At 48.2% G+C, this 22,858-nt stretch overlaps 1 protein-coding gene and 2 long non-coding RNA genes across 8 annotated transcripts in view; 1 reads left to right on the top strand and 2 right to left on the bottom strand.

The window, feature by feature from the left end:
* LOC120407588 overlaps positions 1 to 17,500 on the bottom strand; it is a 204,630-nt gene extending 187,130 nt beyond the window's left edge. For 2 of the 4 annotated variants that reach the window (XR_005600125.1, XR_005600124.1), the window contains exon 1: positions 17,194 to 17,500. This is a non-coding gene — a long non-coding RNA (uncharacterized LOC120407588). The remainder of the gene's footprint in view (positions 1 to 17,193) is intronic. The other 2 variants (XR_005600123.1, XR_005600122.1) reach the window with 1 other exon arrangement.
* LOC120407587 overlaps positions 1 to 22,858 on the top strand; it is a 62,726-nt gene that overhangs the window by 28,606 nt on the left and 11,262 nt on the right. Inside the window, exons 2-3 of the long non-coding RNA XR_005600121.1 lie at positions 12,712 to 12,858; positions 15,049 to 15,219. This is a non-coding gene — a long non-coding RNA (uncharacterized LOC120407587). The remainder of the gene's footprint in view (positions 1 to 12,711; positions 12,859 to 15,048; positions 15,220 to 22,858) is intronic.
* Positions 21,257 to 22,858, bottom strand: part of LOC120407584 (methylthioadenosine phosphorylase) — a 62,204-nt gene continuing 60,602 nt past the window's right edge. For all 3 annotated transcript variants that reach the window (XM_039543282.1, XM_039543285.1, XM_039543284.1), the window contains one exon: positions 21,257 to 22,655. In XM_039543282.1, the coding sequence (XP_039399216.1) occupies positions 22,617 to 22,655 (39 nt within the window). In that variant the 3' untranslated portion in view covers positions 21,257 to 22,616. The remainder of the gene's footprint in view (positions 22,656 to 22,858) is intronic.

Below are 22,858 nucleotides of genomic sequence, written 5' to 3'. Positions count from 1 at the left end.
CATAGGAACCCTAACCCTAGCTCAAAGTCCCCTACCCATAGGAACTCTAACCCTTCGGTGGGAAAACCTACCCATAGGAACCATAACCCTAGCTCTAAGGCCCCTACCAATAGTAACCCTAACCCAGGCTCCACGATCCCTACCCATAGGAACCCTAACCCTAGCTCTACGTTCCCTACCCATAGGAATCCTAACCCTAGTTCCAAGTCCACTACCCATAGGAACCCTAACCCTGTGGCGGGAAAACCTACCCATAGGAACCCTAACCCTTGCTGCGAGTCCCATACCCATAGGAACCCTAACCCTACCTCCAAGTCCCCTACCCATAGGAACCCTAACCCTAGATCCAAGTCGCCTACCCATAGGAATCCTAACCCTAGCTTCACGTTCCCTACCCATAGGAAACCTAACCCTAGCTGCACATTCCCTACCCATAGAAACCCTAACCCTATGGCGGGAATACCTATCCATTGGAACCCTAACCCTAGCTCCCAGTCCCCTACCCATAGGAACCATAACCCTAGCTCCATGTTCCCTACCCATAGTAACCCTAACCCTAGCTCCACGTTTCCTACCCATAGGAACCCTAACCCTATGGTGGGAAGACCTATCCATAAGAACCCTAACCCTAGCTCTAAGGCCCCAACTCATAGGAACCCTAACCTTAGCTCCACGTTCCCTACCCATAGGAACCCTAACCCTATGGTGGGAAGACCTACCCATTGGAACCCTAACCCTAGCTCCCAGTCCCCTACCCATAGGATCCATAACCCTAGCTCCATGTTCCCTACCCATAGGAACCATAACCCTAGCTCCCAGTCCCCTACCCATAGGAACCATAACCCTAGCTTGATGTTCCCTACCCATAGGAAACATAACCCTAGCTCAAAGTTCCCTACCCATAGGCACCCTAACCCTAGCTCCACGTTCCCTACCCATAGGCACCCTAACCCTAGGGCGGGAATACCTACCCATAGGAACCCTAACCCTAGCGCGAAGTCCCCTACCCATAGGAACCCTAACCCTACGGCGGGAAAACCTACCCATAGGAACCGTAACCCTAGCTCCACATCCCGAAGCCATAGGAACCCTAACCATAGCTCCACGTCCCCAAGCCATTGGGACCCCAACCCTAGCTCCAATTCCCCTACCCATACGAACCCTAAGCCTGGCTTCAGTTTCTTTACCCATAGGAACCCTAACCCTAGCTCAACAATCCCTACCCATAGGTACCCTAACCCTAGCTCCACGTTCCCTGCCCTTAGGTACCCTAACGCTCGCTCCAAGTCCCCTACCCATAGGAACCCTAACGCTAGCTCCAAGTCCCCTGCCCATGGGAACCCTAACACTAGAGCGGGAAGACCTACCCATAGGAACCCTAACCCTAGCTACACATTCCCTAACCATAGGAACCCTAACCCTAGCTCCACGTTACCTACCCATAGGAACCCTAACCCTACGGCGGGAAAACCTACCCATAGGAACCCTAACCCTAGCTCAAAGTCCCCTACCCATAGGAACCCTAACCCTAGCTCCAAGTCCCCTACCCATAGGAACTCTAACCCTTCGGTGGGAAAACCTACCCATAGGAACCATAACCCTAGCTCTAAGGCCCCTACCAATAGTAACCCTAACCCAGGCTCCACGATCCCTACCCATAGAAACCCTAACCCTAGCTCCACGTTCCCTACCCATAGGAATCCTAACCTTAGTTCCAAGTCCACTACCCATAGGAACCCTAACCCTGTGGCCGGAAAACCTACCCATAGGAACCCTAACCCTTGCTGCGAGTCCCATACCCATAGGAACCCTAACCCTACCTCCAAGTCCCCTACCCATAGGAACCCTAACCCTAGATCCAAGTCGCCTACCCATAGGAATCCTAACCCTAGCTTCACGTTCCCTACCCATAGGAACCCTAACCCTAGCTGCACATTCCCTACCCATAGAAACCCTAACCCTATGGTGGGAATACCTACCCATTGGAACCCTAAACCTAGCTCCCAGTCCCCTACCCATAGGAACCATAACCCTAGCTCCACGTTCCCTACTGACAGGAAACGTAACCCCACGGCGGGAAGAACTACCCACAGGTACCCTAACCCTAGCTCCAAGTCCCCTACCCATAGTAACCCTAACCCTAGCTCCACGATCCCTACCCATAGCAACCCTAACCCTAGCTCCACGTTCCCTACCCATAGGAACCCTAATACTATGGTGCGAAGACCTACCCATAGGAACCCTAACCCTAGCTCTAAGGCCCCAACTCATAGAAACCCTAACCCTAGATTTTAGTAGGATACCCACAGGTATCCTAACCCTAGCTCCACTCTCCCTACCCATAGGAACCCTAACCCTAGCTCAAAGTACCCTAACCATAGGAACCCTAACCATACAGCTGGAAAACCTACCCATAGGAACCCTAACCCTTGCTGCGAGTCCCCTACCCATAGGAACCCTAACCCTACCTCCAAGTCCCCTACCCATAGGAACCCTAACCCTAGATCCAAGTCGCCTACCCATAGGAATCCTAACCTAGCTTCACGTTCCCTACCCATAGGAACCCTAACCCTAGCTGCACATTACCTACCCATAGAAACCCTAACCCTATGGTGGGAATACCTACCCATTGGAACCCTAACCCTAGCTCCCAGTCCCCTACCCATAGGTACCCTAACCCTAGCTCCAAGTCCCCTATCCATAAGAACCCTAACCCTAGCCCTAAGGCCCCAACTCATAGGAACCCTAACCCTAGCTCCACGTTCCCTACCCATAGGAACCCTAACCCTATGGTGGGAAGACCTACCCATTGGAACCCTAACCCTAGCTCCCAGTCCCCTACCCATAGGAACCATAACCCTAGCTCCCAGTCCCCTACCCATAGGAACCATAACCCTAGCTCCCAGTCCCCTACCCATAGGAACCATAACCCTAGCTTGATGTTCCCTACCCATAGGAACCATAAACCTAGCTCAGAGTTCCCTACCCATAGGCACCCTACCCCTAGCTCCCAGTCCCCTACCCATAGGAACCATAACCCTAGCTCCATGTTCCCTACCCATAGTAACCCTAACCCTAGCTCCACGTTTCCTACCCATAGGAACCCTAACCCTATGGTGGGAAGACCTATCCATAAGAACCCTAACCCTAGCTCTAAGGCCCCAATTCATAGGAACCCTAACCTTAGCTCCACGTTCCCTACCCATAGGAACCCTAACCCTATGGTGGGAAGACCTACCCATTGGAACCCTAACCCTAGCTCCCAGTCCCCTACCCATAGGATCCATAACCCTAGCTCCATGTTCCCTACCCATAGGAACCATAACCCTAGCTCCCAGTCCCCTACCCATAGGAACCATAACCCTAGCTTGATGTTCCCTACCCATAGGAAACATAACCCTAGCTCAAAGTTCCCTACCCATAGGCACCCTAACCCTAGCTCCACGTTCCCTACCCATAGGCACCCTAACCCTCGCGCCACGAAACCTACCCATAGGAACCGAAACCCTAGCTCGAAATCTCCTACCCATAGAAACCCTAACCCTACGACGGGAAAACCTACCCATAGGAACCCTAACCCTAGCTCCACATCGCGTAGCCATAGGAACCCTAACCTTACCTCCACGTCCCCAAGCCATTGGGACCCCAACCCTAGCTCCAATTCCCCTACCCATACGAACCCTAAGCCTGGCTTCAGTTTCTTTACCCATAGGAACCCTAACCCTAGCTCAACAATCCCTACCCATAGGTACCCTAACCCTAGCTCCACGTTCCCTGCCCTTAGGTACCCTAACGCTCGCTCCAAGTCCCCTACCCATAGGAACCCTAACGCTAGCTCCAAGTCCCCTGCCCATGGGAACCCTAACACTAGAGCGGGAAGACCTACCCATAGGAACCCTAACCCTAGCTACACATTCCCTAACCATAGGAACCCTAACCCTAGCTCCACGTTACCTACCCATAGGAACCCTAACCCTACGGCGGGAAAACCTACCCATAGGAACCCTAACCCTAGCTCAAAGTCCCCTACCCATAGGAACCCTAACCCTAGCTCCAAGTCCCCTACCCATAGGAACTCTAACCCTTCGGTGGGAAAACCTACCCATAGGAACCATAACCCTAGCTCTAAGGCCCCTACCAATAGTAACCCTAACCCAGGCTCCACGATCCCTACCCATAGAAACCCTAACCCTAGCTCCACGTTCCCTACCCATAGGAATCCTAACCTTAGTTCCAAGTCCACTACCCATAGGAACCCTAACCCTGTGGCCGGAAAACCTACCCATAGGAACCCTAACCCTTGCTGCGAGTCCCATACCCATAGGAACCCTAACCCTACCTCCAAGTCCCCTACCCATAGGAACCCTAACCCTAGATCCAAGTCGCCTACCCATAGGAATCCTAACCCTAGCTTCACGTTCCCTACCCATAGGAACCCTAACCCTAGCTGCACATTCCCTACCCATAGAAACCCTAACCCTATGGCGGGAATACCTACCCATTGGAACCCTAAACCTAGCTCCCAGTCCCCTACCCATAGGAACCATAACCCTAGCTCCACGTTCCCTACTGACAGGAAACGTAACCCCACGGCGGGAAGAACTACCCACAGGTACCCTAACCCTAGCTCCAAGTCCCCTACCCATAGTAACCCTAACCCTAGCTCCACGATCCCTACCCATAGCAACCCTAACCCTAGCTCCACGTTCCCTACCCATAGGAACCCTAATACTATGGTGCGAAGACCTACCCATAGGAACCCTAACCCTAGCTCTAAGGCCCCAACTCATAGAAACCCTAACCCTAGATTTTAGTAGGATACCCACAGGTATCCTAACCCTAGCTCCACTCTCCCTACCCATAGGAACCCTAACCCTAGCTCAAAGTACCCTAACCATAGGAACCCTAACCATACAGCTGGAAAACCTACCCATAGGAACCCTAACCCTTGCTGCGAGTCCCCTACCCATAGGAACCCTAACCCTACCTCCAAGTCCCCTACCCATAGGAACCCTAACCCTAGATCCAAGTCGCCTACCCATAGGAATCCTAACCCTAGCTTCACGTTCCCTACCCATAGGAACCCTAACCCTAGCTGCACATTACCTACCCATAGAAACCCTAACCCTATGGTGGGAATACCTACCCATTGGAACCCTAACCCTAGCTCCCAGTCCCCTACCCATAGGTCCCCTGACGCTGGCTCCAAGTCCCTATCCATAAGAACCCTAACCCTAGCCCTAAGGCCCCAACTCATAGGAACCCTAACCCTAGCTCCACGTTCCCTACCCATAGGAACCCTAACCCTATGGTGGGAAGACCTACCCATTGGAACCCTAACCCTAGCTCCCAGTCCCCTACCCATAGGAACCATAACCCTAGCTCCCAGTCCCCTACCCATAGGAACCATAACCCTAGCTCCCAGTCCCCTACCCATAGGAACCATAACCCTAGCTTGATGTTCCCTACCCATAGGAACCATAAACCTAGCTCAGAGTTCCCTACCCATAGGCACCCTACCCCTAGCTCCCAGTCCCCTACCCATAGGAACCATAACCCTAGCTCCATGTTCCCTACCCATAGTAACCCTAACCCTAGCTCCACGTTTCCTACCCATAGGAACCCTAACCCTATGGTGGGAAGACCTATCCATAAGAACCCTAACCCTAGCTCTAAGGCCCCAACTCATAGGAACCCTAACCTTAGCTCCACGTTCCCTACCCATAGGAACCCTAACCCTATGGTGGGAAGACCTACCCATTGGAACCCTAACCCTAGCTCCCAGTCCCCTACCCATAGGATCCATAACCCTAGCTCCATGTTCCCTACCCATAGGAACCATAACCCTAGCTCCCAGTCCCCTACCCATAGGAACCATAACCCTAGCTTGATGTTCCCTACCCATAGGAAACATAACCCTAGCTCAAAGTTCCCTACCCATAGGCACCCTAACCCTAGCTCCACGTTCCCTACCCATAGGCACCCTAACCCTAGGGCGGGAATACCTACCCATAGGAACCCTAACCCTAGCGCGAAGTCCCCTACCCATAGGAACCCTAACCCTACGGCGGGAAAACCTACCCATAGGAACCGTAACCCTAGCTCCACATCCCGAAGCCATAGGAACCCTAACCATAGCTCCACGTCCCCAAGCCATTGGGACCCCAACCCTAGCTCCAATTCCCCTACCCATACGAACCCTAAGCCTGGCTTCAGTTTCTTTACCCATAGGAACCCTAACCCTAGCTCAACAATCCCTACCCATAGGTACCCTAACCCTAGCTCCACGTTCCCTGCCCTTAGGTACCCTAACGCTCGCTCCAAGTCCCCTACCCATAGGAACCCTAACGCTAGCTCCAAGTCCCCTGCCCATGGGAACCCTAACACTAGAGCGGGAAGACCTACCCATAGGAACCCTAACCCTAGCTACACATTCCCTAACCATAGGAACCCTAACCCTAGCTCCACGTTACCTACCCATAGGAACCCTAACCCTACGGCGGGAAAACCTACCCATAGGAACCCTAACCCTAGCTCAAAGTCCCTACCCATAGGAACCCTAACCCTAGCTCCAAGTCCCTACCCATAGGAACTCTAACCCTTCGGTGGGAAAACCTACCCATAGGAACCATAACCCTAGCTCTAAGGCCCTACCAATAGTAACCTAACCCAGGCTCCACGATCCCTACCCATAGAAACCCTAACCCTAGCTCCACGTTCCCTACCCATAGGAATCCTAACCTTAGTTCCAAGTCCACTACCCATAGGAACCCTAACCCTGTGGCCGGAAAAACCTACCCATAGGAACCCTAACCCTTGCTGCAGTCCCATACCCATAGGAACCCTAACCCTACCTCCAAGTCCCCTACCCATAGGAACCCTAACCCTAGATCCAAGTCGCCTACCCATAGGAATCCTAACCCTAGCTTCACGTTCCCTACCCATAGGAACCCTAACCCTAGCTGCACATTCCCTACCCATAGAAACCCTAACCCTATGGCGGGACTACCTACCCATTGGAACCCTAAACCTAGCTCCCAGTCCCCTACCCATAGGAACCATAACCCTAGCTCCACGTTCCCTACTGACAGGAAACCTAACCCCACGGCGGGAAGAACTACCCACAGGTACCTAACCCTAGCTCCAAGTCCCCTACCCATAGTAACCCTAACCTAGCTCCACGATCCCTACCCATAGCAACCCTAACCCTAGCTCCACGTTCCCTACCCATAGGAACCCTAATACTATGGTGCGAAGACCTACCCATAGGAACCCTAACCCTAGCTCTAAGGCCCCAACTCATAGAAACCCTAACCCTAGATTTTAGTAGGATACCCACAGGTATCCTAACCTAGCTCCACTCTCTACCCATAGGAACCCTAACCCTAGCTCAAAGTACCCTAACCATAGGAACCCTAACCATACAGCTGGAAAACCTACCCATAGGAACCCTAACCCTTGCTGCGAGTCCCCTACCCATAGGAACCCTAACCCTACCTCCAAGTCCCCTACCCATAGGAACCCTAACCCTAGATCCAAGTCGCCTACCCATAGGAATCCTAACCCTAGCTTCACGTTCCCTACCCATAGGAACCCTAACCCTAGCTGCACATTACCTACCCATAGAAACCCTAACCCTATGGTGGGAATACCTACCCATTGGAACCCTAACCCTAGCTCCCAGTCCCCTACCCATAGGTACCCTAACCCTAGCTCCAAGTCCCCTATCCATAAGAACCCTAACCCTAGCCCTAAGGCCCCAACTCATAGGAACCCTAACCCTAGCTCCACGTTCCCTACCCATAGGAACCCTAACCCTATGGTGGGAAGACCTACCCATTGGAACCCTAACCCTAGCTCCCAGTCCCCTACCCATAGGAACCATAACCCTAGCTCCCAGTCCCCTACCCATAGGAACCATAACCCTAGCTCCCAGTCCCCTACCCATAGGAACCATAACCCTAGCTTGATGTTCCCTACCCATAGGAACCATAAACCTAGCTCAGAGTTCCCTACCCATAGGCACCCTAACCCTAGCTCCACGTTCCCTACCCATAGGCACCCTAACCCTAGGGCGGGAAGACCTACCCATAAGAACCCTAACCCTAGCGCGAAGTCCCCTACCCATAGGAACCCTAACCCTAGGGCGGGAAAACCTACCCATAGGAACCCTAACCCTAGCTCCCAGTCCCCTACCCATAGGTACCCTAACCCTAGCTCCAAGTCCCCTACCCATAGGTACCCTAACCCTAGCTCCCAGTGCCCTACCCATAGGAACCCTAAAATATGGTGGGAAGACCTACCGATAGGAACCCTAACCATAGCTCCACGTCCCCAAGCCATAGGGACCCCAACCCTAGCTCCACGTCCCCTACCCATACGAACCCTATAACCCTTGCTCCAATTCCCCTACCCATACGAACCCTAAGCCTGGCTTCAGGTTCTTTACCAATAGGAACCCTAACCCTAGCTCAACAATCCCTACCCATAGGTACCCTAACCCTAGCTCCACGTTCCCTGCCCTTAGGTACCCTAACGCTCGCTCCAAGTCCCCTACCCATAGGAACCCTAACGCTAGCTCCAAGTCCCCTGCCCATGGGAACCCTAACACTAGAGCGGGAAGACCTACCCATAGGAACCCTAACCCTAGCTACACATTCCCTACCCATAGGAACCCTAACCCTAGCTCCACGTTACCTACCCATAGGAACCCTAACCCTACGGCGGGAAAACCTACCCATAGGAACCCTAACCCTAGCTCAAAGTCCCCTACCCATAGGAACTCTAAACCTTCGGTGGGAAAACCTACCCATAGGAACCATAACCCTAGCTCTAAGGCCCCTACCCATAGTAACCCTAACCCAGGCTCCACGATCCCTACCCATAGGAACCCTAACCCTAGCTCCACGTTCCCTACCCATAGGAACCCTAACCCTAGCTCAAAGTACCCTAACCATAGGAACCCTAACCATACGGCGGGAAGTCCTACCTATTGGAACCCTAACCCTAGATCCAAGTCGCCTACCCATAGGAATCCTAACCCTAGCTTCACGTTCCCTACCCATAGGAACCCTAACCCTAGCTGCACATTCCCTACCCATAGAAACCCTAACCCTATGGCAGGAATGCCTACCCATTCGAACCCTAACCCTAGCTCCCAGTCCCCTACCCATAGGAACCATAACCCTAGCTCCATGTTCCCTACCCATAGGAACCATAACCCTAGCTCCACGTTCCCTACCGATAGGAAATGTAACCCTAGCTCCACGATCCCTACTCATAGGAACCCTAACCCTAGCTCCACGTTCCCTACCCATAGGAACCCTAACCCTATGGTGGGAAGACCTACCCATAGGAACCCTAACCCTAGCTCTAAGGCCCCAACCCATACGTACCCTAACCCTAGCTCCAAGTCCCCTATCCATAAGAACACTAACCCTACCTCTAAGGCCACAACCCATAGGAACCCTAACCCTACGGCGGGAAAACCAACCCATAAGAACACTAACGTTAGCTCCAGGATCCCTACCCATAGGAACTCGAACCGTAGCTCCACGTCCTCCACCCATAGGAACCCAAACCCTAGCTCCACGTCCCCAAGCCATATGAACCCTAACCCTAGCTCCACGTCCCCAAGCCATAGGAACCCTAACCCTCGCTCCATGTCCCCTACCCACAGGAACCCTAACCTTACAGCTCCAAGTCCCGTACCCACAAGAACCCTAACCCTCCAGCTCCAAGTCCCCTACCCACAGGAACCCTAACTCTAGCTCTAAATCCCCTACCCATAGGAGCCTTAACCTCCGCTCCAAGTCCCCTACACATAGGAACCCTAACCCTAACCCTACAGCGTGAAGACCTACCCACAGGAACCCGTACCCTAGTTCCAAGTTCCCTACCGATACGAACCCTAATCCTATGGCGTAAAGACCTACCCATAGGAACCCTAACCTTTGCTCCAAGTCCCCTACCGATACGAACCCTAACCCTAGCTCCACGTCCCCTACCCATAGGACCCCTAACCCTAGCTCCCAATCCCCTACCCATAGAAACCCTAACCCTAGCTCCCAGTCCCCTACCCATAGGAACCCTAACCCTAGCTCCCAGTCCCCTACCCATAGGAACCCTAATCCTAGCTCCAAGTCCCCTAACCATAGGAACCCTAACCCTAGATCTAAGGACCCAACCCATAGGAAACCTAACCCTAGCTTTTAGTCCCCTACCCATAGATACCCTAACCCTAGATCCACGTTCCCTTCCCGTAGGAACCCTAACCCTGACTCCAAGTGCCCTACCCATAGGAACCCTACCCTAGCTCCACGTCCCCTACCCATAGGAACCCTAACCCTAGCTCCACATCGCCTAGCCATAGGAACCCTAACCCTTGCTGCGAGTCCCCTACCCATAGGAACCCTAACCCTAGCTGCAAGTCCCCTACCCATAGGAACCCTAACACTAGGGTGGGAAGACCTACCCATAGGAACCCTAACCCTAGCTCCAAGTCCCCTACCCATAGGAAACCTAACCCTTCTGCGGGAAAACCTACCCATAGGAACCCTAACCCTAGCTCTAAGGCCCCTACCCATAGTAACCCTAACACTAGCTCCACGATCCCTACCCATAGGAACCTTCACCCTAGCTCCAAGTCCCCTACCCATAGGAACCTTCACCCTAGGTCTACGTCGTCTACCCATAGGAACCCTAACCCTAGCTCCACATCGCCTAGCCATAGGAACCCTAACCCTACCTCCAAGTCCCCTACCCATAGGAACCCTAACCCTAGCTCCCAATCCCCTACCCATAGAAACCCTAACCCTAGCTCCCAGTCCCCTAACCATAGGAACCCTAACCCTAGATCTGAGGACCCAACCCATAGGAACCCTAACCCTAGCTCCCAGTCCCCTACCCAGAGGAACCCTAACCCTAGCTCCCAGTCCCCTACCCAGAGGAACCCTAACCCTAGCTCCCAGTCCCCTACCCAGAGGAACCCTAACCCTAGCTCCCACTCCCCTACCCATAGGAGACCTAACCCTACCTCCAAGTCCCCTACCCATAGGAACCCTAACCCTATGGCGGGAAGACCTACCCATTGGAACCCTAACCCTAGCTCCTAGTCCCCTACCCATAGGAACCCTAACCCTAGCTCCTAGTCCCCTACCCATAGGAACCCTAACCCTAGCTCCAAGACCCCTACCCATAGGAACCCTAACCCTAGCTCCAAGTCCCCTACCCATAGGAACCCTAACCCTAGCTCCAAGTCCCCTACCCATAGGAACCCTAACCCTAGCTCCCAGTCCCCTACCCATAGGAACGCTGACCTAGCTCCAAGTCCCCTACCCATAGGAACCCAAACCCTAGCTCCACCTTACGTACCCATAGTAACCCTAACCCTAGCTCCATGTTACGTACCCATAGGAACCCTCACCCTAGCTCCACCTTACGTACCCATAGTAACCCTAACCCTAGCTCCATGTTACGTACCCATAGGTACTCCAATCCTCGCTCCACGTTACCTACCCATAGGAACCCTAACCCTAGCTCCAAGTCACCTATGCATAGGAACCCTAACCGTAGCTCCACGTCCCCTACCCATAGGAACCCTAACCCTAGCTCCACCTTCCCTACCCATAGAAACCGTAACCCTAGCTTCAAGTCCTCTCCCCATAGGAACCCTAACCCTAGCTCCAAGTCACCAGCGCATACGATCCCTAACCCTAGGGCGGGAAGACCTACCCATAGGAACCTTAACTATGTCTCTATGTGCCCTACCTTTAGGAATCCTAACCATAGGGTGGGGTGCCCTATCTATAGGAACCCTAACCCTAGATCCCAGTGCCCTACCCTTAGGAACCCTACCCCTGGGGCGGGGTGCCTTACTGAAAGGAACCCTAAACCTAGCTCCAAGTGCTCTACTCTTAGGAACCCCAATCCTAGCTCGGGAGGCCCTGTGCATAGGAACCCTAACCCTAGCTCCAAGTGCTCTACCCTTAGGAACCCTAACTCTGTGGCCGGAAGCCCTACCCGTGTCCAGTTTCTCTGCCAACATACTATAGGGTATGACGGAAATAAATTCTAACCAGTGTGCCATACGGCAGGATGGGTGTTAACAAGTAGAATGAATATGACTCGCTCTGTTAATATTTTCATCCCTGTAGATTATTCCCAGTTCCACCTACCCTCCACTGAAGGGTGTCAGTGGAAAGGGGGCGTGTGCGTTCACTCTCTCTCGAACAGGTCCCTTTCTAATAACCGATAGGCTGTGGTTTTAGAGATCCACTGCTGTAGGTTTTGCAACGGCGGATATCTGAACTATTCCCAGGAAGTTCATCCATGAACTGAAGGCTGAAGAGGGTTTCTGTGTTTTGCCTTTAGTGGTTTTTTTTGGTGGGGGAATAGGGCGGGGAAGGGAAAGGGAAGAGATGCTAAGGTAATTTAGGAGCCGATAGAAGTCTCAACACTAAGCCGCAATGTTGATTGAGCCACATTCTTTCCATTGCTAAATGTCATTTACAAGCATTAGGGATAAATTCGTACAGGGAAAGAAATTTCAGTATTTAGAAATGCCCGGGATAAATTCAGTTTGCTGTGACGCACTGACAGACGCATCTTTTAACGGGTCCATCTAGCTGTAGAGTTTATCAAAAGGTTTGCGTGAGCAGCCGCCCGCCGTCGTGAAGATAACACAAAGCACTCAATTTACCATTTGTCTAGTGCTGTCTGCTGTCTGATCCATCCCCGCCACACCTGAAATTATATATGGGAAAACTGAGGCCGGCGGGGTAACATGACTCGGTCCAAGTTGACAGACTGTCGGTGTCAAAGGCTGGAGAGGAATTCAGGGAGGTTCCTGGCTCCCAGGTCTGTACACTGAGTGCACAAGTCCATGCAGAGTCCAGGTAGTGAGTAGCTAGAGTTCATACATGGGGAGCTGAAGGAAAGGAGTTCCCGCACGCCACGGCTGCTGTTTGCCATATACTAGGTTATAGTGCGTGTGCTTTCACCAGGAATGTCTCTTTAGAGGTGGCTTAGTTGTTGGAAAGAACCAGATAAGGGAAAGTGAAGCTCAGGGATGCACCATTCCAGTTTGCAGAGCACCGGCCACACACCCGCTGCAGTGCGCTGGGGTCTTTGAAGCCCGGTTGCAGCGTTTGGAGCAGCAGTTTAGGGTTAATACAGATGGGCTGGCGGGCAAACAAGAATCCAAAGCTTTCAGTGCTGGTTTTCCTTCTGCACTGGGCAGACCCTGTGAGACCTCCCCTGGGAGACCCAGGTTCAATTGCCCTAGTCCCGCTTGGCTATTGGAAGGGGCTGTGGTTGTTCACTCCCTGGTTTTGACCAGAAATGCCATCCTCGATCTTTCCTAACATCTGTCAGAACAGATCGCTTATGCAAATGGGCTGGTGTCCACCACTAGACATTTTCTGACTTGTGTTTCATCCAAATAAGTTCCCCAGCTGCTTTCTAGTGTATCCTAGTAGAGTTGCTGCACAGGTCCGTGTTTTCTGTGCTCTGCCCCCGAGCCAGCTGTCTCCGCTCTCCCTCAAACTGCCTGGATAAGCCTTACCCACCAGAGTGGGCCTGGGGCCAGCAGTAGGAGGCTCACGTTGAGTTACTCTGCACTGTGCAGTGAAAAAAAATCAAGCCCCAGATGCCAGTAGTTGCTGCTAACCTGACATGGATTCCACAGCACCCACCTGCAATTATTTCAGTGTGCAGAAGTCAGCTAGGGTGACCAGACAGCAAGTGTGAAAAATCGGGACAGAGGGTGGGGGTGGGGGCAATAGGAGCCTATATAAGAAAAAGACCCAAAAATCAGGACTGGCCCCATAAAAATCAGGACATCTGGTCACCCTAAGGAAGTCAGAGACTTTTCATCTCCCGGTAATCTCCCCCCAACCGCGCGTTCTGTGTGTCCCACCATTTCCCCTGAATTGCAGCATTTTTTTTGCTCATTCTCACCTCCCCCATGCCCTCCATTCCCCCCACCCAAAGCAGCTCAGTGTGCCCCCTTTTCCCATTCTAGGGTCCCCAATCTCCCAACCAGGGGTTCTGTCTGCTTCTCATTCCCACCTTCCTCCATACAAGCTTCCCTCATTCCCCATACCAGCAGAGGTATGCACACCCCCGTTCTCCTATTATTTGCCTGGGAAATAAATCATTAGAGCATCAACATGTTAAATTATACTGGAGGATGAGCAGGGGTCTTGTTATGATGGAAAGCATTAATGGATGTCATCAGCCAGTTACTTGATCATAGACAATTGCAGAGGTACTTGAGGCTTTGGCTATGCTAAACAAATGGTAGGCGCTCTTCCCCCCCGCATTTGTTTTCCTTCAGATCAGTTGGGCCATTGATGCCTGGAACATTTCCTGAAATTTGGAATTGGATTGGATGTACTGCCTAAGATATTGCATTGCATACAGAAGTGCCATCCAGTTAAGTGTAAGGCCTTCAAAAGTTCAGCAAATCAGAGACAAGTCTACTTGAGAAAATCAGTTTTCCCCCCTTCCCCGCCCTCCCCAATAGCGATGAAGATCAACAGGGTTAGAAATAGCCTCCCTATCTCATGACAATCTGGAGAATACATCTAAGCACACACAAATGTGGAACTCTCTCCCTCTCACCTTGCATCTGCTCCTGCTCTCACTGAAGTCCATGGGATTCTTTCTATTGATTGCAATGGGAGCTGGATTAGATCCTAGAGGCATGGATACGGCTTCATCAAAGCACTCAACCATGCAATTGGCTGTGTCAGAGGCATAGCGATGTACTGCACATACATCATTCTGCTAGTAGATCTGTCTGAGTGAGGTACAGAGTTGTAGACAGTGTGGTCCCTGAAAACAGAGCAAGATGAAGCTGGAACTTGAGTGATGTGGAAGCCTGTTTGTGGCTGTAGATACACTTGTTTTGTGGAATAAGTAGCTCATGACTGGTAGCATCCTTCAGGGCAGGACTTTTTGGATTTCTTTGCACAGAGGCTCTTGGGAATGGGCAACAGTAGGTTAGATTCTTGATATAATAGTTACTGAACTATTCTGATGCAGAAACAAGGGAGTAGCCAGAACCTAAGACAGGAAGCGCCAATGTGGTAGGGGTGAAGAGAAAAAACACACCCCATGCAAACAAAGAAGAGCGGAGGAACAAAGAAAAGAGAGCATGGACCAGAACTGCAGGCAGCATGGGGGAGAAGAGGAAAAAGGACCATATACAGGATGGTGAGGAAAGTCAATAATCCCATGAGATAAGAAATTTACATTTAAAAAACTAGTTCTATTGGGGGTGATGGAATAGAGCCAATTCTTGACAAAGGAAACCATCCCCAAACCTCTTGTTTTTCTTAACGAGACCAGATAATTTTATTCTCAGGCAGGCAACAAAATAAGTACTTTCACAAAAATTTTAAGTATTAGTCACAGTTCAGAAAGAAACAAACCAAAAGGTACATACATTATTGTAAGAACTCTCTCACTGCATGGACAGCCGATTTCACAGAACCTGACATTCTCTCTCTCCCCCTCTCCATCACACCTTTTCTGGCTGCTTTCTATAAGGCTCTGCTAACAGAGTGCAACTTTTTACCTTGTGAGGGTTCCTCAGGGTTCAAACTTCCCAAAATCCCAGCAGACTTCATTTTGCTAGGGAAACTGTAGCAGGGGGAGACCAAAATCATGGGGATCTTTATGTCCCAAAGCAGCTGTACCATCCAGCCCAGGTGCCATTCTCAATTATACTTGCCTGTGTAGGTGGGTCAAAGCTTGCAGTCTCTTTTCTATAGAAAGTTAAAGCCAGTACCTTAAAGGCTTTGTTAATTCATTGTTGCCCCATGTCCAGTGCTCTTTACATTACAAATTCCAAGATTTTCCCTATTAGAGTTTTATAATAAGTTTCTCTTTAGAGCTGGAACATTCATAAAAACTTACCAGTCATATTTGTAAATTAAGTACTTAACCTGTATTCCTCCCGCTTTTGTATTCATTTCCTATAAATAGTCTAGCAGTCACATGTGCTGGCAGGAACAGATACTGATGCAACAAATGTCAACAGAAACTGATGACGTGTCATCTGGTCTGTGCATCCAGTCAGAACAGCTTGATTTAAAATATTCCTAATAAACTGTCAGAAGATATAGGAATTATTTGCCGATTGGATGCAAATAAAGAATACTTTCAAGAAGATTGCAATCTATTCCCAAACAATTTGCAATCAGAGAAAGGTGAAAAAAAGTTTTGATTTTTTTTCCTTCACATCACCCAGTTTTGCTCTACTAAGCAAGAAATGAAAAAGTTCTAAGCGAGGCTAAATCTGAGGACCTTCACTAGAAAAAGTCTACCTAAAGAATCATTTAAAAGTTTTGTGGGTTAAGATATTTTTATAATGTCGTTTGACAGCTTTAGATTTTAAGGGGTTTATTTTGCACTGCCTCATCTCTTGTGCTTCTGTCATTTACATCTGTGCAAAGTGAATGACAATGCTACTAAATTAAAGATTTTTTTTAGTGATTTACATTAATTTTGCACATGAACTGCAAGGCAATGGAGATGAAGGACCAAAGATTCAGACTTGTCGGTTATTTTTTACCCTTGCAGGGTCTCAGCCTCTTTCTTCCCAAGCTGGTTTTCTCTTCCACACTGACCCAGCCTTAGGGAGTCCAAAAAGGCCAAGCTCCTCAAAAGGTAGTGAGACTCCTAATTGCCACTGAACTCAATAAAAGTTAGGAGCCTAAATACCTTTGAGGATCTGGTATCAAGTGTCTAGATATTTTAGACTAACTAATTGTAAGTTAAGAATTAAGCCATTATCCACTGACCATACTGTACATTAGCAAACAAGGTTTAGCAGAGATTACATGATCTAAGACATTTACTGATTTTGTTTGAGATACATTGCAAGCCAGAAAAAGGACTCCACCAAGCATAAGTATGTTTCAATTCCCATATGTGATAGCCCCACCCCCATGCCCCCTGGTGTCACCTCATACACATCCTGTTGGCCCAGAGGAGAACAACAAAAGCATCCCTGCCTCAGTTTCCCCTAGTGGGCTTTCAGTTAATTCAGTGATGCTGTTATGTAATGAACAGTGCCCCTTCAGGGGTCTAATTTATTTAGCAAAGACAAAACAAACATGTAAGCAACTCTTCACTCCACAAGTCCTAGTTAGGAGGGGTCAAGTCAATATTAGTCTGTCCTACCTGAGTCCATCCATCTCCATCCAGGCCTATCCCCACTAAGACCTTCTCAGACCAGGACCCTCTTCTCCCATCACCTGGATAAGGGGTCCATCTCAGGGCTCCTGCAGAGATCAAACTGCTGCAGCTCTTCTTTAGAAGAGCACGTAGTACCTCAACAACCTTGACTTCTTGTAGCTGTCTAGTAAGTACCATTCATGGGGACCAGGCTGTCACCACTCAAAGCCCTCACAGAGCTTAGTCCCCTTTCTGGTAAGCCCTCAAACCAGTTTCCCTGAGAAGTTCCTCTTTTCAGATGTTAAGAGCAATCTACCCAAGCCCTTAGAATCCTTTATGAGGCCCAGGTGTTCCCTAAGTAATTAACTGTCACCCAGCCATCTAGGTAATTAATTATGCACAGGCTGATCTGAGTTGGCTCATTCTTCTTAGCAGAACCTACAGCAGGTAGATTGGCCCCTGATTCCCCTGAAAGGGCCAGCCTCTGTGATGAACTACTTTTGGGGTTATTACTAAGAGATCCTGGGTTATGGGAATACATTAGGGAGTCTTAGTTCAGATTCTAATGAACAAGTGTGTACAGTAGAACCTGAGAGTTAAGAACACCTCTGGAATGGAGGTTGGTTGTAACTCTGAACAAAACATTCTAGTTCTTTCAAAAGTTTACAGCTGAACATTGACTTAATACAGGTTTGAAACTTTACTATGAAGAAGAAAAATGCTGCTTTCCCTTAATTTTTTCAGTAGTTTACATTTAACATATTGTATTTGCTTTTGTGTGGGTGTGGGGGCCGGTATGTGTGTGTGTCTCTGCTGCTGCCTGATTGCCTACTTCCAGTTCCAAATGAGGTGTGTGGTTGACTGGTCAGTTCGTAACTCTGAGGTTCTACTGTATTATAATTGAACCTCCTTGCTGGTAGCTTCAGGATGGAAAGGGTCTGGAGACGCTAAAGAGGGGAGTTGAGGGCTATTATGCGATAAAGCCACTGTCAGCTTTTCTGCCCTGTCATGACTGTTAATGCAGCATTGCTGGTGAGTACAAATTCTTAAAATTCCTCTGAGAACAGCCCTCCTTAGTTTGCAGTTTGTCTTTGAGAGCAGATGGTGAATTTCATGTTTGAATGAGTCAGGCTTCTTCAAGGCTGCAGCTACAGAGAAAGTGCTGGCCAAAAAGTATGCAGAAATTAAAACCACATTTTCAAACTTGCCTAAATACAAAGACAGTTTACAACATAGGGCCAATCCCGTTCTGAGTAAATAATTACTTTTATAAGAATCAGAACAGGCTGTCACACACCCCTGGGTATTGCGAAATGTTAGGTTCCATTCACTCATATTGTCCTGCTTCAGTCATTACCATAATGATGGTGGGTGAGAGGAAGCAACCGTTAGAACAGTTAGCCCACAGTTTCTGTCTTAAGGGCCTGATCCTGCGAGGTGCTGAGTGCCTCCTGAATGATGCAGATTGCTCCTAATGCTAATAAGCACCTATCTGCTTTGGGTAGGGAAAAAAAACTTTCCCCAACTAGGACCACCAGAACACCACAGTGTTATCAAAGCTGCTAAATTCTCTTTAGTATTTATATCAATGCATGAGCTGTAATGTTTTCAGTATGCATATGATATTTATGTCAAGTCTGGGCCATCTTGCAGATGCTAACAGGGACCTGGGTGTTATGGCAGACAGAAAATTGGATGTGAGTTAGTAATACGATATAGCTGCAAGCAAGGCAAATTTTGGACTTCACAAGGGGACAGGGTAATGATCCCATCGCAATGTGAGTGTGGTGCACTTGTATTTGCTTCTGGGCATCACATTCATTACCAGTCAGCTCCTGACAAAGGGGAGAGTGCCCAGGGAAGAGCAACAGAAATGATCAGGGCACTGGAGGGAATTGATGTATAGGGAAATATGAAAGGAGCTAAATGTAGCTTGGCTAAGCAGTGGCTGAGAGACGGAGGGGGAAGGGGTGGGACACACTACTAGTTTATAAGTATCTGAAGGGTGTGAAGGAGAGGAATCATTTTGAGTGATGCAGAGGGGTACACATAGGAGCACTTGGATGCAACTGAGACAAGGGATGATCTAGGCTGAATTCTGATGAGTGAGATCTATTAGGCTTTGGAAATCTGCCACTTCTCTTTGGATATAAGTCCCATCTCCTGAGACATTTAAATCTAGGCTGAACAAAACAATAGAAACTGTGCTGTAGGGGATGATCCTGCAGGAACTTCTGAGAGTGGGAGTATTGCTACCATTTTCACTTTATTATCTATTTGCATTTTGATTTCTCTCTCCAGTGACTCTTCTGAACAGAAGAACATTCATGGAGGATAGGTCCATCAATGGCTATTAGCCAGGATGGGTAGGGATGGTGGTCCTAGTCTGTTTGCCAGAGGCTGAAAAAGGGTGGCAGGGGATGGATCACTTGATTACCCGTTCTGTTCATTCCTTTTGGGGTACCTGGCATTGGCCACTGTTGGAAGACAAGATAGTGGGCTCGCTGGACCTTTGGTGTGACCCAGTATGGCTGTTTTTATGATCTTCTTCTTCTTCTTCTTCCTGGTTTGTTTTCTTTAATACTGTGCTCCAAAGGTAATTGCTAATTTCCCTTAATTCACTCCTCAGGATATATCTATGCAACAGCTACAGAGTTGCAATTGTGCCACTGTAGTGCTGCAGTGTAGACCCCTCCTACACTGATGGAAGGGGTTTTTCCATTGCTGTAGTTAATCCAATTCTCTGAGCGGTGGTAGCTAGGTCAAAGGAAGAATTCTTCCATCGACCTAGTTGCATCTACACTGGGGGTTAGGTTTACCAAACTATGTTGCACGGGGCCCAAAATTTTTCCCGGGCATGAGCAATGTAGCTAGGTCTATCTAATTTTTAAGTGTAGACCAGGCCTCAAAGCACATTGACAGTGAAACAAGTTGGGACAGGAGCAGGAAGCAAAGGAATTCCACATTCAATCTCACTCTCACACCCCAAAAGGCTTCCTCCACCACAGTATGGCAGGCCACGTCTACACTCCCATCACTACAGTGGCACAGCTGCGGTGCTGCAGCTGTAACGTTGTAGTGTAGATGTTTCCTGCAGCAGTGGCAGGGGGTTTTCCACTGACATAGTTAATCCACCTCTCAGAGAGGTGGTAGCTAGGTTAATGGAAGAATTCTTCCATTGACATAGCAGCATCTACACCAAGGATTATGTTAGCCCAACTATGGTGTTCAGGGTGCAAAATTTGACATAGTCCAAACCAACATGGCTAGATCGAGCTAATTCTTAAGTGTAGATCTACCCTTTACTACAATTATTTTGTATTGCTTCACCCATTTTAAATTCACGCCAGACCTTTCCCACAACAATCAGGATTGTTTGTCTTAATATTTTATGGAGGACCTTTTAATGATGATCTAATTATTCACTTTTTCAAAGAACTCTGGTTGTAGTAATGATGACTGATGCAAAAAAGTAGAACTAAATTATCTTCCGACATCTAAATTTCTCTCCTAATCTTAGTGGTCTCGAGGGCCTACAGTGGGACACACATGTAGCCAGATAAGCCTCTTTAGGTAGCAGTGTCTTTTCACTCTGTGTTTATAAAGTGTCTAAAACAATGGGATCCTGGCTATGCTTGGGATTCCTAGGTGCTACTTCAATACAATAATAACAATTAAAATGTTTTTAATATTTTATCTTTAGTTTTTCTTCACATAGGGCTTCATTTTTATCTTAACAACTGGTGATAATTTGCCTTTTTCATTTCCAATCTTCTCCTCACCTGGCATCGTTTGTGTTTTCATCTGTATTATTTCAGCAGGATTTCTATTTTCTGAAATATGTCTTTAAGATCTAAGCTCATGTACTCTTCTGCTTAACATGCAAGGTTTTGCTTAGGTGTACACAAAAGTAGTACAGTGCTCTCAGATTTTCAACTCCCATTAACACTGTGTTGGTGAATTACTGTATAGACTAACTGCATGCTTATCCAGTATTTTTGCCATCCACACAGCTAAACTCAATTATCTGAATAATGTCCAGAAATAAAACAAAGCCATTTCCACACAATTTATAGAAGCAGGAGGTTACATTTGGTTTATTTATTAGACAAGCAGCAGCAGATTACTTTCCTGAAGGCAAATTGTATTCATTCTGCATATGCAGTAGAAGATGTAGAGGTGCATGAATACATACATTGGATACAATCAACAGTAGATACATTCATCACTAACATAGTTGTAAATCAGAATAAAACTAAAGAAAAAGAATTCTGTAGACAAATGTAACAGACAATGCTACCCCTGGTGTACAGAACAGACAGTGGCATCAGGCCAAAATGGTGTGCTAAATTTGTCACTTCAGTTTTAGTTAATTAGGGCCCGAGCCAACTCCAATGAAGACAATGGAAGTCTTTCCAGTGACTGCAGTGGGCTCTGGATCAGCTCCGTAATGCACATTATTCCTTCCCAAACTCAAGCAGCTCAAGCTAAAATTGAGAAACATCATTTCATCAAGTTTCATGAGTCTAATTTTTTAAAGAGGTTGAAATCCAGACTCATTTTTGCAGGAATATTTATGTACCTGTAAATATCTGTGCCTGCAATCAATTGCAGACACAGATCTAGATGTTTGTCTCCTGACTTGCTCATGCAATCAAGTAAACATTTAAAATGGTGACACCTGTACTCAAAATTATTGCTGCTGCAAAACAATTGGCACAATTTCTTATGGTGAAACAGTGTGGCAGCAAAAGTGGGCATGCTTTTAAAATTTGGGCTTAAGATGTCCAAATTACAAACCCCACAGCAACCAATTTTTTCCATAAGAGAACAGTGAAAATCAATACAGGTAAAATATATATAAAAAAATATATAAAAATACTGCAGTGTATTTTCTTAAGTAACCTATAGTCCTTCAGTTATATTTTTGTGATAAAAGATAGTCTGCTCTCAGAAAAAGGAGATAGCAAAGCAACTAATAGCTCTGTCGTTTTAACTTTCTGAAGTCTTTATTTTTTTAAACTGATCAATAAGAGTACACAATCTAACCCCTCCTCTTCTCTGGCCTTCTTTCAGGCCAGGAATGATCAGCTAGTACTGAGCAAAGGATGAACGAAGCACTCTTTCTCATCCGAAGTTTGTAAACAAGAACAGAAGTACTAGGATCTTAACTATGATAATTTGTTATGGAATGCTTATCCCATTGCCCTACCAGTTCATACAATCAATACATGCCAAGGCTATTGGTAAGTTCTTCAACAGTCTTTAGCATGATACTTTACTAGCAGACAAGAAATAGACCAGTGCAACATTTACTGTATTCTTTCATGCTAAACATCAAATTCCCAAAATATTGTAACTGTTTAGATGTTCAAGACTGATCCTCTCCTTTCTTCTGAGCATCCAAACTTCAGAGCCCATCCATGCTTTTAATGTTTTGGTAACATGACTGAGCACTGCACAGTACACTGAAATACAAAATCAAAACAGTTGAATACACCCTGTCCCAATATACACACACAAATAACTTTAAATTTTAAAGCATTCTCAACAGCAAACCATGTTGATTGCACGCAGATTAGAAACGGGTATGAATTCTCTTGATGTGTGCAGTAGCCCTGAAAAAAACCTGAGGGTGAGACAGGGAGTACAGACCCTTTAACCTCCAGCA

This window comes from Mauremys reevesii, linkage group 6 (genome assembly GCF_016161935.1).
Source record: "Mauremys reevesii isolate NIE-2019 linkage group 6, ASM1616193v1, whole genome shotgun sequence".
Lineage (NCBI taxonomy): Eukaryota > Metazoa > Chordata > Testudines > Geoemydidae > Mauremys > Mauremys reevesii.
Note: the sequence above shows the minus strand (reverse complement) of the source record. Positions and strands in the feature narration are given on the sequence as shown.